The sequence below is a fragment of the Clytia hemisphaerica genome, unplaced genomic scaffold (genome assembly GCF_902728285.1).
Source record: "Clytia hemisphaerica strain Z4C2 unplaced genomic scaffold, Clytia hemisphaerica genome assembly, whole genome shotgun sequence".
NCBI lineage: Eukaryota > Metazoa > Cnidaria > Hydrozoa > Leptothecata > Clytiidae > Clytia > Clytia hemisphaerica.
The window spans coordinates 270,298-288,706 of NW_027104039.1; the positions used below are offsets into that span (position 1 = coordinate 270,298).

The 18,409-nt window shown below is 35.4% G+C and overlaps 2 protein-coding genes across 3 annotated transcripts in view; both read left to right on the top strand.

Annotated features, from left to right (window-relative positions):
* Positions 1-18,012, top strand: part of LOC136811771 (synaptotagmin-2-like) — a 29,379-nt gene extending 11,367 nt beyond the window's left edge. For both annotated transcript variants that reach the window (XM_067068399.1, XM_067068398.1), the window contains exons 4-6: positions 6,910-7,279; positions 7,991-8,108; positions 16,404-18,012. In XM_067068399.1, coding sequence (XP_066924500.1) covers positions 6,910-7,279; positions 7,991-8,108; positions 16,404-16,708 — 793 coding nt within the window. In that variant the 3' untranslated portion in view covers positions 16,709-18,012. The remainder of the gene's footprint in view (positions 1-6,909; positions 7,280-7,990; positions 8,109-16,403) is intronic.
* Positions 1,568-6,417, top strand: LOC136811770 (poly [ADP-ribose] polymerase tankyrase-like). The gene is made up of 2 exons (XM_067068396.1): positions 1,568-3,185; positions 3,543-6,417. The coding sequence occupies exons 1-2, from the start codon at positions 1,603-1,605 to the stop codon at positions 4,360-4,362; spliced, it is 2,403 nt and encodes an 800-aa protein (XP_066924497.1). The 5' UTR covers positions 1,568-1,602; the 3' UTR covers positions 4,363-6,417.
* Positions 18,013-18,409: the final 397 nt, after the last annotated feature.

The following is an 18,409-nucleotide window of genomic DNA, read 5'->3' on the forward strand; positions in this document are numbered from 1 at the left end:
TGTTTTATAGAAATTCAGTAAAATAAGTTTGATATTTTATCAATTAATACAGGAAATCTCCGAAATGAAAACCGTTTTTGATAAAAAGCGAATGCTTTCGGCCCATTCTTTCCGCGATAGTACCGATAGACCTTTTTACTCTCTCTTTATTCCGTGACGTATTGTAAGCTATCCTCTCTTTGTGTCTTCTAATTATTTTGATAACCACTGGGAATATTCTCCTTTCAAAGAGTAATCACAGCAAGAAATACAATATTCGTTTCTGTTGTGTGAGCATGTTCATATTTAGCTTTTGATATTCCTTTCATGGTTTTCGTTGCTGCATTTTGCTATTTAGTCTTCATTGATGTCTGAAGAGCAGAAACTTTCGCGAGGCTGCAAAATCGCGAAATTTCCCAAATCTTACTTTTGAAACGAATTTAGCGGATATAACTTTCACGAATTTTAGAATGTTATTAATGATAAAAATGCACAAAAACTGAAAACTGAGTATAAAATCGCGAAAATTTCTGCCCTTAAAGTAGACTTTTTTAAAATTTCAAAATTCGTTACTGTAGAGTACAATCGCGATTTTACTCTGATACAGGGTAATGTTTTTGACAGAGTCATAGATTTTATCTATGATAGATTTCCGTGAGTGGCAAAAATTCTGAAGCTCTTGCGTTGATAAATACAGGGGAGTCTCCATAACTCGAACGCGCACGGAGAACGCAAATTTGTTTGAGAGTTTGGAAATTTCGAGTTATGGAGTAAGGTTTATAATGTATTGTTAACTTAAGGGACGAGAAACCTTGTTAAAGTTAAGGAGATGTTCGAATTATAGAGGCTCTCGAGTTAAAGAGACTCCACTATTATTCATGATAATATTCTCTCTGTAGTAGTTTTTTTATCGAGATATAACTTATAATTTCATTTTAATATTTCTGAAATCTGGATCAGTGAGATCACGTAAAAAATTATTTAAAGGAAACTGCGTACACATCTTTTTCGAGAACATCCAAAATTTTTGAAGCATTTAAATGTTCTTAACTTTTTCTTAGGATTTTGGCCCCGAAGCCTAATGTTTTTGTATAGATTTTTCTTATAAAAATAACATGTCTGTTATACTCAATTTAACCTATCAATTTTTGCTATGAAGTGTTGCTAGCCCTCGGTTTACTGTTTACGTATGAAATGCACCTAGATCGACGCAAAAAATGTAACAAGGTCAGCCATTTTTAATGAATGAAAACCATAGAATATTAAATATTCAAAATTATTTTAACCTGTATTGGCTGGCTATAGCTTTTTTTCGCTCGTTTATTTTGTTAACATGGCTACTCTAATAAAATATCGCATCTTTTTTATTCGTGAAATATTCATTTTAGTGCTAGTTTTTTTTAATATTTTTGAGTAACACTTTTAACCCTCACTTGAAAAAGAGTTACTTTTTGAGTGAGAAAGGAAAGGAAAAGAAGGGTGTTGAAAAAGTTTTCGTGAAGAAGATTTGGTGATTTTTTCATAAATTAAGACAGAACGCTTCTATTACTCTCTATATACATTTTCCCACTAAGTTTTCAACTAATCTTCTTTTAAAGTGAAAAGAAAAAGATTTAGAAAAGGATGGATGAAATATACGCAGCGATTAAGAAGAAGGATTTGACCTCCTTGTCCAACCTGATTACCAGCAAGAACATCAACACATCTGACAAATCGAAACAAACACCTCTGACGTTAGCTTGCGAACAAGGTCATTTAGATGTCGTCAAGTTTCTCGTTGAAGATAAGAAAGCAAACGTAGATCGAAAAGATGGTAAATCAAATACACCTTTGTATGTAGCTTGTCTTGCCGATCACCGACCCATCATCACTTACTTGCTAGAGAAGAATGCGGATATCAATAAACCGGCAAGGAATAACTTCACTCCTGTTTATGCTGCAGTTGAGAAAGATAATCTAGAGTTGCTTGAATATCTTGTGTCAGTCAAAGCTGATTTAAATGCCAAATGTTCCAGAGGTGGATTAATCAGACACGCCTGCTGCAAATGTGATGCACCAAAATGTTTCGATTACTTGTTAAAGAAGAAGCTTGATCTGAACACTTACCATGAACAATTGGAACAGTATCTTAGCTTTGAGCTGTCTTTCCAATACCTTGCTCGACGAAAAGATGAAGCAAGAGCCAAAACCACCATGGAGTACCTCAAAAAGCTACTCAAGGCGGGTGCAGATACATCACTCTTAAGTAAAACCAAAGGTCGCGAAGAAACACCCCTTCATGTCGCTGCTAAATGTGTCGACAATGAATTGATGTCAGTTCTATTGGAGCATGGTGCTAACGTGAACCAAAAATCTGCAAACGGTGCCACACCCTTGCTCTCTTTGTTTTTCTTGGAGCGTAGTAAGGACCCGAAAGCAGAAAGTGCACGCAAAGTGATGCCCATAGAATGTGTACAGACACTTTTCAAATACAAAGCTGACCCGAACATCCCGAATGCTGCCGGTGTTACACCGTTTCTCTACTTCATGTCGTCTTTTTTCTACGGCTTGAAGGAGGATGCCCAATTCCTAAAAATGTTCTTGGAAAATGGAGCGGACGTTAATGTCAGTGATTTTGCTGGTGAGAAACCGATCCATTTTGCAGCTGGTAAACAGGGCACGAAAGTCATTGATTGCATCAAGATGTTAGTTAGTCATGGGGCGGATATCAATACGCCTGATGGGAATGGTGAAAATGTCATCCACTTGGTTGCTAGAAGACAAGAGAGTAGCCGTATGTCCTTTTTTGAAGAACTGCCTTGGGATGTTTTGATTGAGAATGGTGCGAAGATTAAAGCTAACAAAGAAGGCGATTATCCTCATTTCGTAGCTTTTATGTCCAATCGATTTGAAGTCTTTAAATCTATGCTTAAAAATGGTATTGACATCAATGTGCGAAACAAGAAAGGTGAAACATTTCTTCACATGTTGCTTCGACGATATATTGAAAACGGGGCAAGGTGGGGACAGGATCCAGTCGAAGAAACGATTCAACGCATGGCCAATTGCGACGATCCTGCCGATTTTCCAAAATTTGACCTTTACCTCAAAGATAAGAAAGGTCAAGATTTTTATGATATTCTTATGAAAGGTGGTTACGGGTACAATTGGAGAAAGCAGTTTGATTTGTTGAAACAGAATGGCTATGATACACCAACATTAGACAGGTATGCAATTTTTATTTTCCTAAACTGGACGGATTTAGAAATCATGACAACTTTTTGGAATATTTGATAATGGTGCCTCTGTGGCTCATTTCTGCTAATTTGAGTTGTTTTTGGCAGTTCTAGCCCTACTTCGATGGCTCTAACTTTTTCTCCAGCAAAAAAATTCTTCATCCTCTACTACTTGTTTTTAAATGCATACTTTTGAGACTACCTTAAATAAATAATAATTGATATCTTTTGTTGCGCTCCAAAATCTTCCTGATGAACTTTGAAGTAACTCCCTATGTCGAATATTTAACCTTGACTTTTAGATATTTGCTTTGTGCCCAATTTTATATTGTTTCTTTTATTTCAAAGGTGGAACCGTCGTATGCGAGAAGGCGATAACCCGGAAAATATGGATGTAAGTGGTGGTAGAGCTGCTGGCGGATTTGATTCGGTAAGACAGCTAGCATCTAGAGGTGCGCCTGCCCGAGGTGTTCCTTCGAGAGGTGCAGGCAACAGAGCTATGAAATTCGATATGGGATCCCAATCCAAACGTACAACAGGTTCAAGACCAATTGCTGAACGATCGCCACTGACTCCTACAAAATCACCGAAATCATCTCCTTCAAACGAAGTCAATAATGAGAAAAAGACAGCCGGACCGCCTTTAAAAGCGACGCCGGAGACGGAACCGAAACCAGAACCAGAGCCAGAACCGGAGCCAGAACCGGAGCCGGAACCAAAACAGGCGGAAGAGGCGGAAGAGGACGAAGACGCCCCAAAGGATGTGATGATTTCTTACAACTGGGGTCACCAAGCAACGGCATTCAAGATACGTGATTACTTGCGCGATAACAGCAAACTGTCCGTATGGATTGACACGGAGAAAATGTCAGGTGACATTTACGGGAAAATGGCGCAAGCGGTTTACAAGTCCAAGGTTATTGTTATGTGTTTGAGTGAAAAGTATGAGATGTCGGATAATTGTAAGTTTGAGTACGAATATGCTGCCAAGAAGAAGAAGAATTTTGTGCCAGTAATGGTTCAACCAGATTATGAGCCGAGAGGAGGGTTCAGTTTGGATATGATTTTGGGAAGCAAGTTGTATTATGAGCTATTCGAGGAGAAAGACTTTAAGGAAAACATTCCGAATGTTTTGAAAGCTATTCAAGGAGTTTTGGAAAAGATGTAAGTTCTAACGCTTCAGAATTTAGAAGACGATGGAGTTTTTTTGCTAATTATTACCTAGTTTACATATTGATTGTACATACCGTGTGTTGTGTGTTATTTAGTATTAAGATTTTGTAGTCATGTTTTTATTAATGTTTATTTTTAGGGTTTCTTTAATAGATTTGTTAACATAAATTTTCTTTCTTTAGTACTCTATATGTAGGAGATGTGAGGGAGTTTCTAAACATCGACCAGAAATGGCGACCACGACAGGCGACCAGATAAATTTGGGTTATCGAGTTTACCTGCTCTCTCCACCGTAGAGAACATCCAAATCGAGTCTTGATGTGGCTTTCAAATGAACCACTGAGCACGTGGCTGAGAATTACTCTAGCTGAGAATACTAAAAGTGACCTTTGACGTTACCAGTCATTTTCTAGACAAGGTGACACTTTTTGACAAAAATATTGACAGGGCAATTAAGTGTGATGCCTGTAAACTTTATTACGCCAAATATTTTAATTGTACTGAATGAGATGCCTTTAGTATGAATAGATAGAAATTGTCAGTAGGAAAAAGCTGGGAAGGCCAGTTTTAGAGATATCAATCTCATCAATTATTCTATTGTCCTTTACAAAATAATGATCTGATGATCAAATATAAAGCTTTCTAAATAAATTCCAGCACAAATTTTGCCACTGATTAATTTGATGCCGAAAATACAAAAGGATAGAAATTGGCACTCTATTCAAGTTCCAAGAGCATTGAAATGGCTATTCTACACATTTTGCACGTGGCTTTATAATCACTGTGAGACAGGGGTGAGCTTTACTCTTCAATTCGATAAATAAATTATCATAAGATAAAGACTCTACGGTGGAGAAAGAGGAAAAACTCGATAACCCAAGTTTATCTGGTCGCCGGTCGTGGTCGCTGGTCGTGGTCGCCATTTCTGGTCGATGTTTAGAAACTCCCGAGATGTGAACATAGTATAAGAAAGCTGCGGCTGGAATATGTACCACATTGTCTTCTCAGTTAATTGTTGTTCTATCTCTGTCTCCGAGCTTTATAAGAACATCAAGATGCTCAGTTTTTTATTGGTAGATAGTTTTTGAAATTTTTCTCTTATTTTCCTTCACAAAAAGTTTTTTATTGCTAGATATCTTTGAATCTGTACCCAATAGAACACTTGAACTAATTTGGACATATTTTAGGGGTATTTTTATGGCAAAAATAGTTTTTCGCCAAAATTGAAATTATAAGAACTATATTCAAGATGACAACTTTCCTGTCAGTTTGAATGATAAATTTTGAAGGCGCTGGCTTGAAACTTTCACAGTATTATCTTGATGTACTTTTTCATTGATTTCTAAAAAGATTTCACTGAAATATTGCGAAGGCATTCGAGGCACTTTGTTTATTTTTGAGTTCTTTCAGCCCAGCCATTTTGTGCTTGTTTAAATTTCTTATTGTTGATCTTTCCTTTACAATGATTTTATAATGCAAGTGTATTATCAAGGGTATATCATTAATGTCTAAAATACACTGAGAAATAAGTATTAACGACAAACCAATAAAATTTACCATTAAATTACCATTAAAGATGCTACATTACTGATTTCTTGATCAAAAAATAGTCATCAAATACGACAGAGATAGAACAACAGAATTTCAGATGTTATCATTCCAGCCGCGGCTTTCTTATACTATGATGTGAATTACCTTGAAAATAGAAAAAAATTGCGAAATATCACCTCAAAGATGAACTTAGCCTGCATTCACACTCTAGCGAGTAATTTTTTTGATATGAGTATTTGAGATTGCCGTTAAAAACAAAGTTTTAACGACAACACTTGTGAACCAGATACAGTATCATGTCTTTTTCACGAAAAAATTAAAAGAGTGCAAGTGGGAATTATTTTCCAGGAAAATTCCTTTACTATGTATAATTTATGGATATATATATATGTTATATATAGTCATTTTAAATTGATTTTCTGCATTTAGCACTAGGATATTTTCTAGACTAATTACATTTATGTTCTTTCAAAAATAACAACGTGACATTTAACTCTGACCTGAAGTTTTTTTGCATCAACCTTATAGAGATAAGAACTCTTTTAAAAATCTTTAACCCCCTCACCCTACCAGAATTGTGTTTAAATTCGTTGACGCTATCAACCCTGTTATTCATTCATTCAAAAGCTGATAAAAACCATAGACCGACGGATTAGATAAACATTGTGTCCTTGAAAAAGTGGGAAAAACAGCGCTGGTAGAGTCTAATCGCCACTGCTTACTCTGCCCCGAGCTAATCCTGGGCCTACCTCGGTTTTTATATTGATCCCCGCCTCCCAACCTCGTTCCCTGCGTATTATCAGATTTTTATGCTTACTGATAGCGCCAATTAGTAACGTGAATAAAGCCTGGGATACACGGGGACGAGGTTGCCCGCCTCCTCAATCATTCCATTTTTTTAGTTACGATCATCTAACTAAAGAATATGAGCGTCAAAGAGAGGCTTTTATGAACGAATAACTACCCTCGTTTTTTCTATTTCTAATGCCAGGGAATTCTTAACAGTCAAAGTTAAGGAATCCGAAGACATACCCGTTCGTGATTTGAGTGGATACGCGTACTCCTATGTTGTCATCAAGGTGCTTCCCTTGCACGAACATGATGAGAATGTCTACAAAACAAACTTTGTGCGTGGTGGCTACTACCCTGCGTATGGGGATTCCTTTAACTTTCAAGTTCCCAAAGAAGGATTATCCGAACAAGTCATTTATTTGTATCAATACGAGTTGAACAGATGGTCAAAACAAGACGGCATCGGACAATTGACGTATGAAATTAAACGTGCTGATCTTTTGAAAGAGAAAGTCGGTGAAGTAACGCTAACCAAGAAATTGAAACCTTATGATCCACTTCTCGGACTGGTAAAATTTTTTATCACCTTTTTTTACCCTGGGTTTGTTCATATTGAATACATCTTTTCGACCGTAGCCGCCAATAGCCGCGCGGGCATTTTTTTTGCCCGCTTTATCCCACTAAAACCGTCCCAGTCCTTTTTTCGCACCTATAGACAATAGAAAAATGTGTCAAAAAAGGATTAGATCGAGTTTAGGGGATAATTAAATAATTAAGTGGCACGCGCCTGACCGTTTGTTCATATTGAATAACTTTAGTCTGTATTAAATGATTGCCGCTTTTCATTATATAGTACTGTTGCAATGAAAGTCATAATATTTGTTGATAACAATATTATATGCAATTTTTTTACACCGCAAATGATTTTAAGTGCTCTAATTTGCATCTGGGACGTGGACGTAGAGTTTTAAAGGTTTTGTTTTTAAAATAAGAGGGATATCGTTTGCTTACTCGTCAATTTTCATTTACAAGCTTTTTGTTTGCTTTTTAATTGACACGGATCAGGAGCAAGATTTGTCAGAAAGTGGAAAAGAAAAACATTTTTACGCTTATATCAGCACAATATAACAATAGGAAGACACTGTCCTGATATGAAATATGTGTCTGATATGAAACGGGAACACTTATGTAAAAATAAAACCTTTAACTCTGACTTTAATTTAGATTTTAGCAATTGCTAAATCTCTCTATCTATTTATACCACCATTTTATCATTTAAGGAAAAAGAAACGGGGGCTGTCTTCTTGGCGATGGAGTATGACCGAGAGAATTGGGAATTGAAAATCGAAATCCGTCAAGCAGACATTATACCGGAAGACGAAGACAAAGATAAATGTCGTATGTAATTTTTATTTGTATAACTCATAAGAGCTCATTCTTAAACGATCCGCGTCCTCTCAATCTGTTTACTAATAGGGACCTTTAGCATCTAGATTGAACAAAAAGAAAGCCCTTTGGAATGGATATCTAGATCGTAGCTATATTCTCTTCTTTTCATATCAATTTTCTCATGAGAATAGTGAATTTTAATGTGGACATTTTCAAATCTCAAGACGACTTGAAAATTCTTTTTGGACGTTGCCTTTGGGACGAAGACGGTAAAGGAAGAGTACAATAGTTGTTAAATGACGGCATCAAACATCGCCCAAGAACTGACATTGATAAGAAGGACACAACGGTCGAACACCAGTGGTTTGAAGTGAAGGGAAAGAAAAGTCCCTTTCTTATAGCCGTCTTCTATCAACCAAGTTCCGAAGATGTCGACAAACGCGCCTGGCTTCAAAATTTCGAAATATTGATATCATACGTTCACACCATCTGGTCTGATCCAATTGTGATCACTGGTGACACAAATATCGATCTTCTGAAAGAGAACTACAACGTTGCTAACGAATATAAAGGTACCCTAGATCGTCTCGGTTTACGTCAACAAGAAAGAAACCAACCCGGAAAGGAAAAACCTGCATTGACCATATCATCACCTCGTTTCCGAAAGTCGTCGGCGAACACTTGATACCCTGTTGCGAAATGAGTGATCATGATGCACCTTTCGTCATCTGCAACCTCAGGAAACCAAGATTCGAACCAAGGTTTAAATACATACGTAATGAAAAAAACTTCGATATACATGCGTTTAAAAACGATATCGCACAAGTACCATTCAATCTAGTTTACGCCTTCGACTCCGCCGAGGAACAGCATGACATATTCAATGAACTGTTTACTAGCTGTCTTAGCCGACATGCACCACTTGTAAAGCAGAAAATTACACGTCCGCCAGCTCCATGGTTGAAAAATCTCAATATCGGCGAGAAACAAAGAGAAAGAGATTACCTCTGTGCTAAGTGCCATGCCCCCGATGCCGAAGAGGGAAACTGGAACCTCTACCGTAAAGCTCGTAATGAACTAAAGACTCTCATTCGTGTAACCAAATCTTCTTTCTTCCGTCGTGCCCTATCCTCTAAACGACCGAAAGAGGTGTGGTCTACCATCCATCGTATCCTCAAGCCGAATCCTCAAAAGATCCACGCTGAGCCTGACACCCTCAACCAACACTTCAACACAACTGCTGGGAAACTACTTAATTCACAGCCGAAACCAGAGCAGCTCCTTCACCAACTCATTGACGATCTACCTGAATTTGATGACGCGTTCACCATTGCCCAAGTCACCTACGCTGATGTTCGTAAAGCCATTAGAAATCTTCGGGACGATTGCTCAACCGGTCACGACCAAATGCCATCAAAATACATAAAACTGTCCACAGATGAAATCTGCAGTCTGATATGTCACATCATTAACACCTCTATTCAACAATCGATCTTCCCAAGTCAATGGAAAATATCAAAAATCAGCCCAATTCTTAAAATTGAATCACCGAATGAGCCAAGTGATTATCGTCCAATATCGATTTTACCCATTCTATCAAAAGTTTACGAGAAACTCATCATGATACAAATGACAAACTTTCCTGAACACCAGGAACTCTTGTCACAATACCAATCTGGCTTTCGTAAGGGCCATTGCACTGTAACCACATGTATTAAAATCAAAAATGACATTCTGAAAGCTATGCACCACGGAGAGATCACACTTGCTGTTCTTGCCGATTTCTCGAAAGCATTTGACACCGTTGACTTTGAAACTCTGATAAAAAAGCTTCATTCACTCCACTTTTCGAAGAAGTCCTTACGAATTCTTGCAAACTACCTCAGCAGTCGACAATAGTACGTACAAATTGATGATAAGAGATCGCCCGTCTTAACTGTCACTAATGGTGTGCCGCAAGGGAGCATATTGGGTCCCGTCCTCTTTAACATCTATGTTCACGACATGGCATCTAAGACCAACGCCAAATGTGTTCAGTATGCCGACGACACCAGCATCTATCGTCACACCAAACCTGCCAACCTTGAACTATGTAGTCAAGAAGTTCAGAACGATGTCAATGTCATCGAGGAGTGGTCACGCGACTAATCTTCAATGCAAAAAAGACAAAAACGATGCTCTTTGCCACCAGTCAAATGGCACGAAGACACGACTTTACTTTTGAGATAAAATCAAACAACGAAATGATAATCGAGCGAGTTCCGTCATTCAAACTGCTTGGTGTCACGTTTAACGAAAATCTCACATGGAACGCCCATGTTAAAAATGCGATAACGAAAGCTTACGGAACACTTAAAAGTCTTGCGCTGACAGGGCCGGCGAAACCGGGGGGGGGGCTAGGGGGGCTGTAGCCCCCCCCCCCACTTTTTTGCAAAAAAAAAAAGAGTGAGTGAGAGAGAGAAAGAGAGGGCGAGAAAAAAGACTTGGCTACGTTCAACAATGAAGCCAAAACGGTTTAACAATCTTTCTTTGCTCCATATCCATATAAAAATCTAACGGATAAACTTGATTTAGATGAAGTTGGTAGAGAGTTTGTGTCGACTCGAGAGCATTACTTTAATTACTTTGGAAAAATTTAATTTTTATTACTGTATACTTACTGTTAAAGCATACTCTCAATCTACTTTTACTTATGAATTTTGAACATGTAAAAGTCCGCTTTATTTACTGAAAGGTTTCATTTTGTTATGATATAGTAGTATATTCTTTGGTGATTATCAGTATAAAAAAACGCCTAACTTTTTTGATTTCTTCATTCCAATAACTTCACAAAAATTAAATTTAGACCACTTCTAGGCCAATGTAGAGTACCATAATTTCAAAAATTTTCCGGCCCGTCGGCCCCAAACCTATTACTAGGAACGACCGTATCGCTGGTGTGAATCTTTGAATATTATTGGCTCGTTTGAATTTGAAGCTCCAAGAATTTTTAATGACCTTCCTGTTACATGTCGTAACTCACTTGAATATAAAGTTTTCTGCAAAGAGGCGAAAAATTATTTCCTAGATAAAGCTCTTGCTAGAAGCCTGCAGTAGTACAAGCCTTATTTAAAGCTTTTTCTCGGCTTGATATCTTCTCAGCATAAGCTTTTGTTTTACATATACTGACACTCAATCTCTAGTTTCTGGTTTTCCAATTTTGTATAGTCTAACTCAATTTCATATTTCATCATCTATTTCATTGGTGGTCTACCAGTATTATGTTGTTGTTTTTTTTGTTTTTTTAGGTAAAGTTAGTTATTTATTTATAGCAAGGCCTGTTTGTCATTTTCAATATTTTAAGGTGAACATAAAATAAACAAGACGACTTGAAGTCGAAAATTTCGCCTAGAATTTGAACTACATGGGAAAACAAGAAGTAGATGAAGCTAATCTGAAATCTACTTTACATCGAGCCTTGATGAAACAATTTTACAACAAGAACAACGAGGCTTAAAATCGCTAAAAAAATAAGACAAATTTAAGAACAATTGTCGTTTAATTTTTAAAAACTCTCATAAAGTATATGCTTATAAAAAATAGATATGCTCTTATTACACGCCATCTCTTGTTTACTTTGTAAGAACTAATTACCGAAAGGTTTATCACCATCTATCAAGAGTTATTGATTTGATTCTTATATAGTAAATGCTTATAAGAAAAATAAAAATGCTCATATTGTACATCAACCCTTGTTTACTTTGTAAGAACTAATTACCGGAAGGTATATCACCGTCTATCAAGAGTTTTCTTATAAAGTATTTGCTTATAAGAAAAATAAATATGCTCATATTGTGCGCCGTCCCTTGTTTACTTTGTAAGAACTAATTACCGAAAGGTATGTTACCGTCTATTAAGAGTTATTGATTTGATTCTTATAAAGTAAATGCTTATAAGAAAAATAAATATGCTCATTTTGTGCCCCATCCCTTGTTTACTTTGTAAGAACTAATTACCGAAAGAACTAATTACCGAAAGGTATATTACCGTCTATTAAGAGTTATTGATTTGATTCTAATAAAGTAAATGCTTATAAGAAAAATAAATATGCTCATTTTGTGCCCTATCCCTTGTTTACTTTGTAAGAACTAATTACCGAAAGGTATATCACCGTCTATCAAGAGTTATTGATTTGATTCTTATAAAGTATATGCTTATAAGAAAAATAAATATGCTCTTATTTTGCGTCATCCCTTGTTTACTTTGTAAGAACTAATTACCGAAAGGTATGTCACCGTCTATCAAGAGTTATTGATTTGATTCTTATAAAGTATATGCTTATAAGAAAAATAAATATGCTCATATTGTGCGCCGTCCCTTATTTACTTTGTAAGAACTAATTACCGAAAGGTATATCACCATCTTTCAGGAGCTATTGATTTGATTCTTATAAAATAAATGCTTATAAGAAAAAATAAATATGCTCATATTGTGCGCCGTCCCTTGTTTACTTTGTAAGAGCTAATTACCGAAAGGTTTGTCACCGTATATCAAGAGTTATTGATTTGATTCTTATAAGGTATATGCTTATAAGAAAAATAAATATGCTATTATTGTACACCAACCCTTTTTTACTTTGTAAGAACTAATTACCGGAAGGTATATCAGCGTCTATCAAGAGTTATTGATTTGATTCTTATAAAGTAAATGCTTATAAGAAAAATAAATATGCTCATATTGTGCCCCATTTCTTGTTTACTTTGTAAGAACTAATTACCGAAAGGTATATCACCGTCTATTAAGAGTTATTGATTTGATTCTTATAAAGTATATGCTTATAAGAAAAATAAATATGCTCTTATTTTGCGTCATCCCTTGTTTACTTTGTAAGAACTAATTACCGAAAGGTATGTCACCGTCTATCAAGAGTTATTGATTTGATTCTTATAAAGTATATGCTTATAAGAAAAATAAATATGCTCATATTGTGCCCCATCCCTTGTTTACTTTCTAAGAACTAATTACCGAAAGGTATATCACCGTCTATCAAGAGTTATTGATTTGATTCTTATAAAGTATATGCTTATAAGAAAAATAAATATGCTCATATTGTGCCCCATCCCTTGTTTACTTTCTAAGAACTAATTACCGAAAGGTATATCACCGTCTATCAAGAGTTATTGATTTGATTCTTATAAAGTATATGCTTATAAGAAAAATAATATGCTCATATTGTGCCCCATCCCTTGTTTACTTTCTAAGAACTAATTACCGAAAGGTATATCAGCGTCTATCAAGAGTTATTGATTTGATTCTTATAAAGTAAATGCTTATAAGAATAATAAATATGCTCATATTGTGCCCCATCCCTTGTTTACTTTCTAAGAACTAATTACCGAAAGGTATATCACCGTCTATCAAGAGTTATTGATTTGATTCTTATAAAGTATATGCTTATAAGAAAAATAAATATGCTCATATTGTGCCCCATCCCTTGTTTACTTTCTAAGAACTAATTACCGAAAGGATATCAGCGTCTATCAAGAGTTATTGATTGATTCTTATAAAGTATATGCTTATAAGAATAATAAATATGCTCATATTGTGCCCCATCCCTTGTTTACTTTCTAAGAACTAATTACCGAAAGGTATATCAGCGTCTATCAAGAGTTATTGATTTGATTCTTATAAAGTATATGCTTATAAGAAAAATAAATATGCTCATATTGTGCCCCATCCCTTGTTTACTTTCTAAGAACTAATTACCGAAAGGTATATCACCGTCTATCAAGAGTTATTGATTTGATTCTCATAAAGTATATGCTTATAAGAAATAAATATGCTCATATTGTGCCCCATCCCTTGTTTACTTTCTAAGAACTAATTACCGAAAGGTATATCACGTCTATCAAGAGTTATTGATTTGATTCTTATAAAGTATATGCTTATAAGAATAATAAATATGCTCATATTGTGCCCCATCCCTTGTTTACTTTCTAAGAACTAATTACCGAAAGGTATATCAGCGTCTATCAAGAGTTATTGATTTGATTCTTATAAAGTATATGCTTATAAGAAAAATAAATATGCTCATATTGTGCCCCATCCCTTGTTTACTTTCTAAGAACTAATTACCGAAAGGTATATCACCGTCTATCAAGAGTTATTGATTTGATTCTCATAAAGTATATGCTTATAAGAAAATAAATATGCTCATATTGTGCCCCATCCCTTGTTTACTTTCTAAGAACTAATTACCGAAAGGTATATCACCGTCTATCAAGAGTTATTGATTTGATTCTTATAAAGTATATGCTTATAAGAATAATAAATATGCTCATATTGTGCCCCATCCCTTGTTTACTTTCTAAGAACTAATTACCGAAAGGTATATCAGCGTCTATCAAGAGTTATTGATTTGATTCTTATAAAGTATATGCTTATAAGAAAAATAAATATGCTCATATTGTGCCCCATCCCTTGTTTACTTTCTAAGAACTAATTACCGAAAGGTATATCACCGTCTATCAAGAGTTATTGATTTGATTCTCATAAAGTATATGCTTATAAGAAAATAAATATGCTCATATTGTGCCCCATCCCTTGTTTACTTTCTAAGAACTAATTACCGAAAGGTATATCACCGTCTATCAAGAGTTATTGATTTGATTCTCATAAAGTATATGCTTATAAGAAAATAAATATGCTCATATTGTGCCCCATCCCTTGTTTACTTTCTAAGAACTAATTACCGAAAGGTATATCACCGTCTATCAAGAGTTATTGATTTGATTCTCATAAAGTATATGCTTATAAGAAAAATAAATATGCTCATATTGTGCCCCATCCCTTGTTTACTTTCTAAGAACTAATTACCGAAAGGTATATCAGCGTCTATCAAGAGTTATTGATTTGATTCTTATAAAGTATATGCTTATAAGAAAAATAAATATGCTCATATTGTGCCCCATCCCTTGTTTACTTTCTAAGAACTAATTACCGAAAGGTATATCACCGTCTATCAAGAGTTATTGATTTGATTCTCATAAAGTATATGCTTATAATAAAATAAATATGCTCATATTGTGCCCCATCCCTTGTTTACTTTGTAAGAACTAATACCGAAAGGTATATCACCGTCTATCAAGAGTTATTGATTTGATTCTTATAAAGTATATGCTTATAAGAATAATAAATATGCTCATATTGTGCCCCATCCCTTGTTTACTTTCTAAGAACTAATTACCGAAGGTATATCAGCGTCTATCAAGAGTTATTGATTTGATTCTATAAAGTATATGCTTATAAGAAAAATAAATATGCTCATATTGTGCCCCATCCCTTGTTTACTTTCTAAGAACTAATTACCGAAAGGTATATCACCGTCTATCAAGAGTATTGATTTGATTCTCATAAAGTATATGCTTATAAGAAAATAAATATGCTCATATTGTGCCCATCCCTTGTTTACTTTCTAAGAACTAATTACCGAAAGGTATATCACCGTCTATCAAGAGTTATTGATTTGATTCTCATAAAGTATATGCTTATAAGAAAATAAATATGCTCATATTGTGCCCCATCCCTTGTTTACTTTCTAAGAACTAATTACCGAAAGGTATATCACCGTCTATCAAGAGTTATTGATTTGATTCTCATAAAGTATATGCTTATAAGAAAAATAAATATGCTCATATTGTGCCCCATCCCTTGTTTACTTTCTAAGAACTAATTACCGAAAGGTATATCACAGTCTATCAAGAGTTGTTGATTTGATTCTCATAAAGTATATGCTTATAAGAAAATAAAGAAAAATCAAAACTGTGCTAAAGAGACGCAAAGATATAATGACGTAATCCAAAGAAAACCTGCGAAGATCTTCCGTGGTTATACGAGCGTGTAATTTGTAAATTGATTTTAGTGAGTTTGTCCACCGTATCAAGTACTTTCGTTTTCTAAATTTTCGTCCGATATCACACCATGCCTATCGTAATACTTTCGCTAAGGCGAAATTAATAACTAACTTTACCTAAAAAAACACAAAAAAAACAACATAATACTGGTAGACCACCAATGAAATAGATGATGAAATATGAAATTGAGTTACGTCCTAGATGCTAAAGGTCCCTAATAATTGACTGCTGCCTGTTGCTGATACAGGGTTACTATGTCTACCAGAAAGTTTGAAATTAGGCACAAGTCTGGAAAAAGTGGAATTTGAAAAAAATAGTCCTAAACTATGTCCGGTCTTTCATCTTGGTATTTAAAATCGCGCTTACTTCTTAGTTTTTATAATGCTGTTTTTTTATCATTCTTGCGAAACAGATTCTTACGTCACACTGACCATGCTAAATAAAGATGGCGAAAAGATCGACAAACGTAAAAGTCGTTCAAAAGGCGGTACGTTGCAACCTCTTTTTGAAGACGAAGTCTCGTTTTCGATACCTGATAACATTCTACCGGACGCTAAACTTTTGGTCAAGTTGAAAATGAAAAGGATGTTGAGACCGACCATGTTGATTGGGAAATACACCATATTGTCGACTAATGATAATTGGAAGAAACTGGTTGATACTGAGTATACGGAAGGATGGTTTTCCATGATGAATAAACCAAAAGTGGACAAATAATAGGGTGGGTTTTGCATAAATGTTGATCTACTCCATTAGGCTCTTCTAGAAAAAAATTGAATATGGGGGGTGGAGGATATAACATGTTTTGGAAATTTACCCCCCGGACATTGTGAATTTTGACTCCCCTGGACAAGCATCAGTTGACCCCCGGACATTCAAAATCACCCCAAATCAGAGCAAGTTTGCCCTCAAAACAAGGCACATTTCGCAGATTTTTCACAACCCCCCGAACAAAATATTCAATATATCATCCACCCCCATGTTCAAAGATTTTCTGGAAGAGCCCATTTAGTAAACTCTAGAATTAGAGGCTTTGATTCGACAATTTTTTTTACTCGAATATTTCGCTTCACTCAAAATACATCTTTCCAATATTTCAATCTTCTCCAATAGAACTTAAGTAAAATCTAAGAAACCAATTTAACCCAATGAAACCTTTTACCTCTTGAGACTAAATGGCTGAGAACAATAAATTGAATAAAGTATGCAAGTGAATCCGTTTTGTGAATTACGAGAAAGATGTATTGCAATGTCGGAGGTGTAGCAGAGATACCTCTTTTTATGGGTCTGTAAATACACCCCCTTCTCACAGACCCACTGGAAAAATTGGCCAAAAAATCGTCCCCAGTGAAAGCTTATACACTAATTTTTGTATCCGCTGAAAATAATCAGATAAGCAAATTCCCAATGCAAGATATTGTGCTATTTTTTCCATACCCACTGAATTTTCTGGCTCGAAAACAAAGGAATTCAAATCCCCAGCCATCAAAAACATAGGAATATCAATCCCATCGAGTTTTGGTCCGTTATTTTTACCCCCACTGGCTGAAAAAATCCCACCGGGTCTGTGAGAAGGGGGTGTCTAAATCCGAGAATAGATGATTCTATGTTCTCTGCATTAGATTTTAAGTTTGAATATTATATTCCTTTTAAAATAGGGTAAAATTTAAATCCCAGGTTTATTAAGGCGAACTTTAGGCCACTTAGCGTTCATATTTTGTTTTTAGGTGTCGGTGGTGCGCTGAGTGTAAGTGAAAATTTTGACTTTGTACTATGTACAAATTTTTATAATTTCATAAATGTATTAGATTTGATAGCATTTTATTTTATTCTCTATGCGTCTATTTATTTGCTGCTTTGACATACTGAATGAATTTCTAATAGATTTTGTACATTTTTAACTATTTTTTTCTTCTCTGTATCATTTTAATAGATTTTAAATACTTGCCTTATAAAATTTTCGTTTAAGGGTAACATTTTTGTGAAATGAAGGATCCGAGTTTTTCAGTGGCAAAATTTTACTCGAGATTTTCTATTTTTCTTTTTTTTGCCCTTATCATCGAAATATTTCAGTGTAAACGCTGTATCTGCCATCTTTGACCGGAGTTTTTTTAAAGCCATTGTAGTGTTAAGAATTTTAAAAAAATTAACGTTTTACGGCGCTACATCTTCAAAAGTATTCCAGGAAAAGTAGATCTAGCGCACTCGATGCATTTACACTGCTCTTGGGTATTGCTACCATTAAAGTACCACTTTAAAAAAAACTCCGATCAAAGATTTTGATTGGCTTGGATTGAGAAACTTTGTCCAGGTAGGGATATAGGTCAGCAGTAGCAATGTGGGAAACGAAGAACCAAATGGTGCATGGTTCTGGTTCTTGGGGTAGCTTCCCGGGGGGGGGGGTGGTACTAGGGCAAG

Excerpts from the sequence above, each read along its gene's own strand:
- LOC136811770 (XM_067068396.1), top strand. The coding sequence starts at position 1,603 with ATGGATGAAATATACGCAGCGATTAAGAAGAAGGATTTGACCTCCTTG. Across the intron at positions 3,186-3,542 it reads GATACACCAACATTAGACAG|GTGGAACCGTCGTATGCGAG; the intron begins GTATGCAATTTT and ends TTTATTTCAAAG.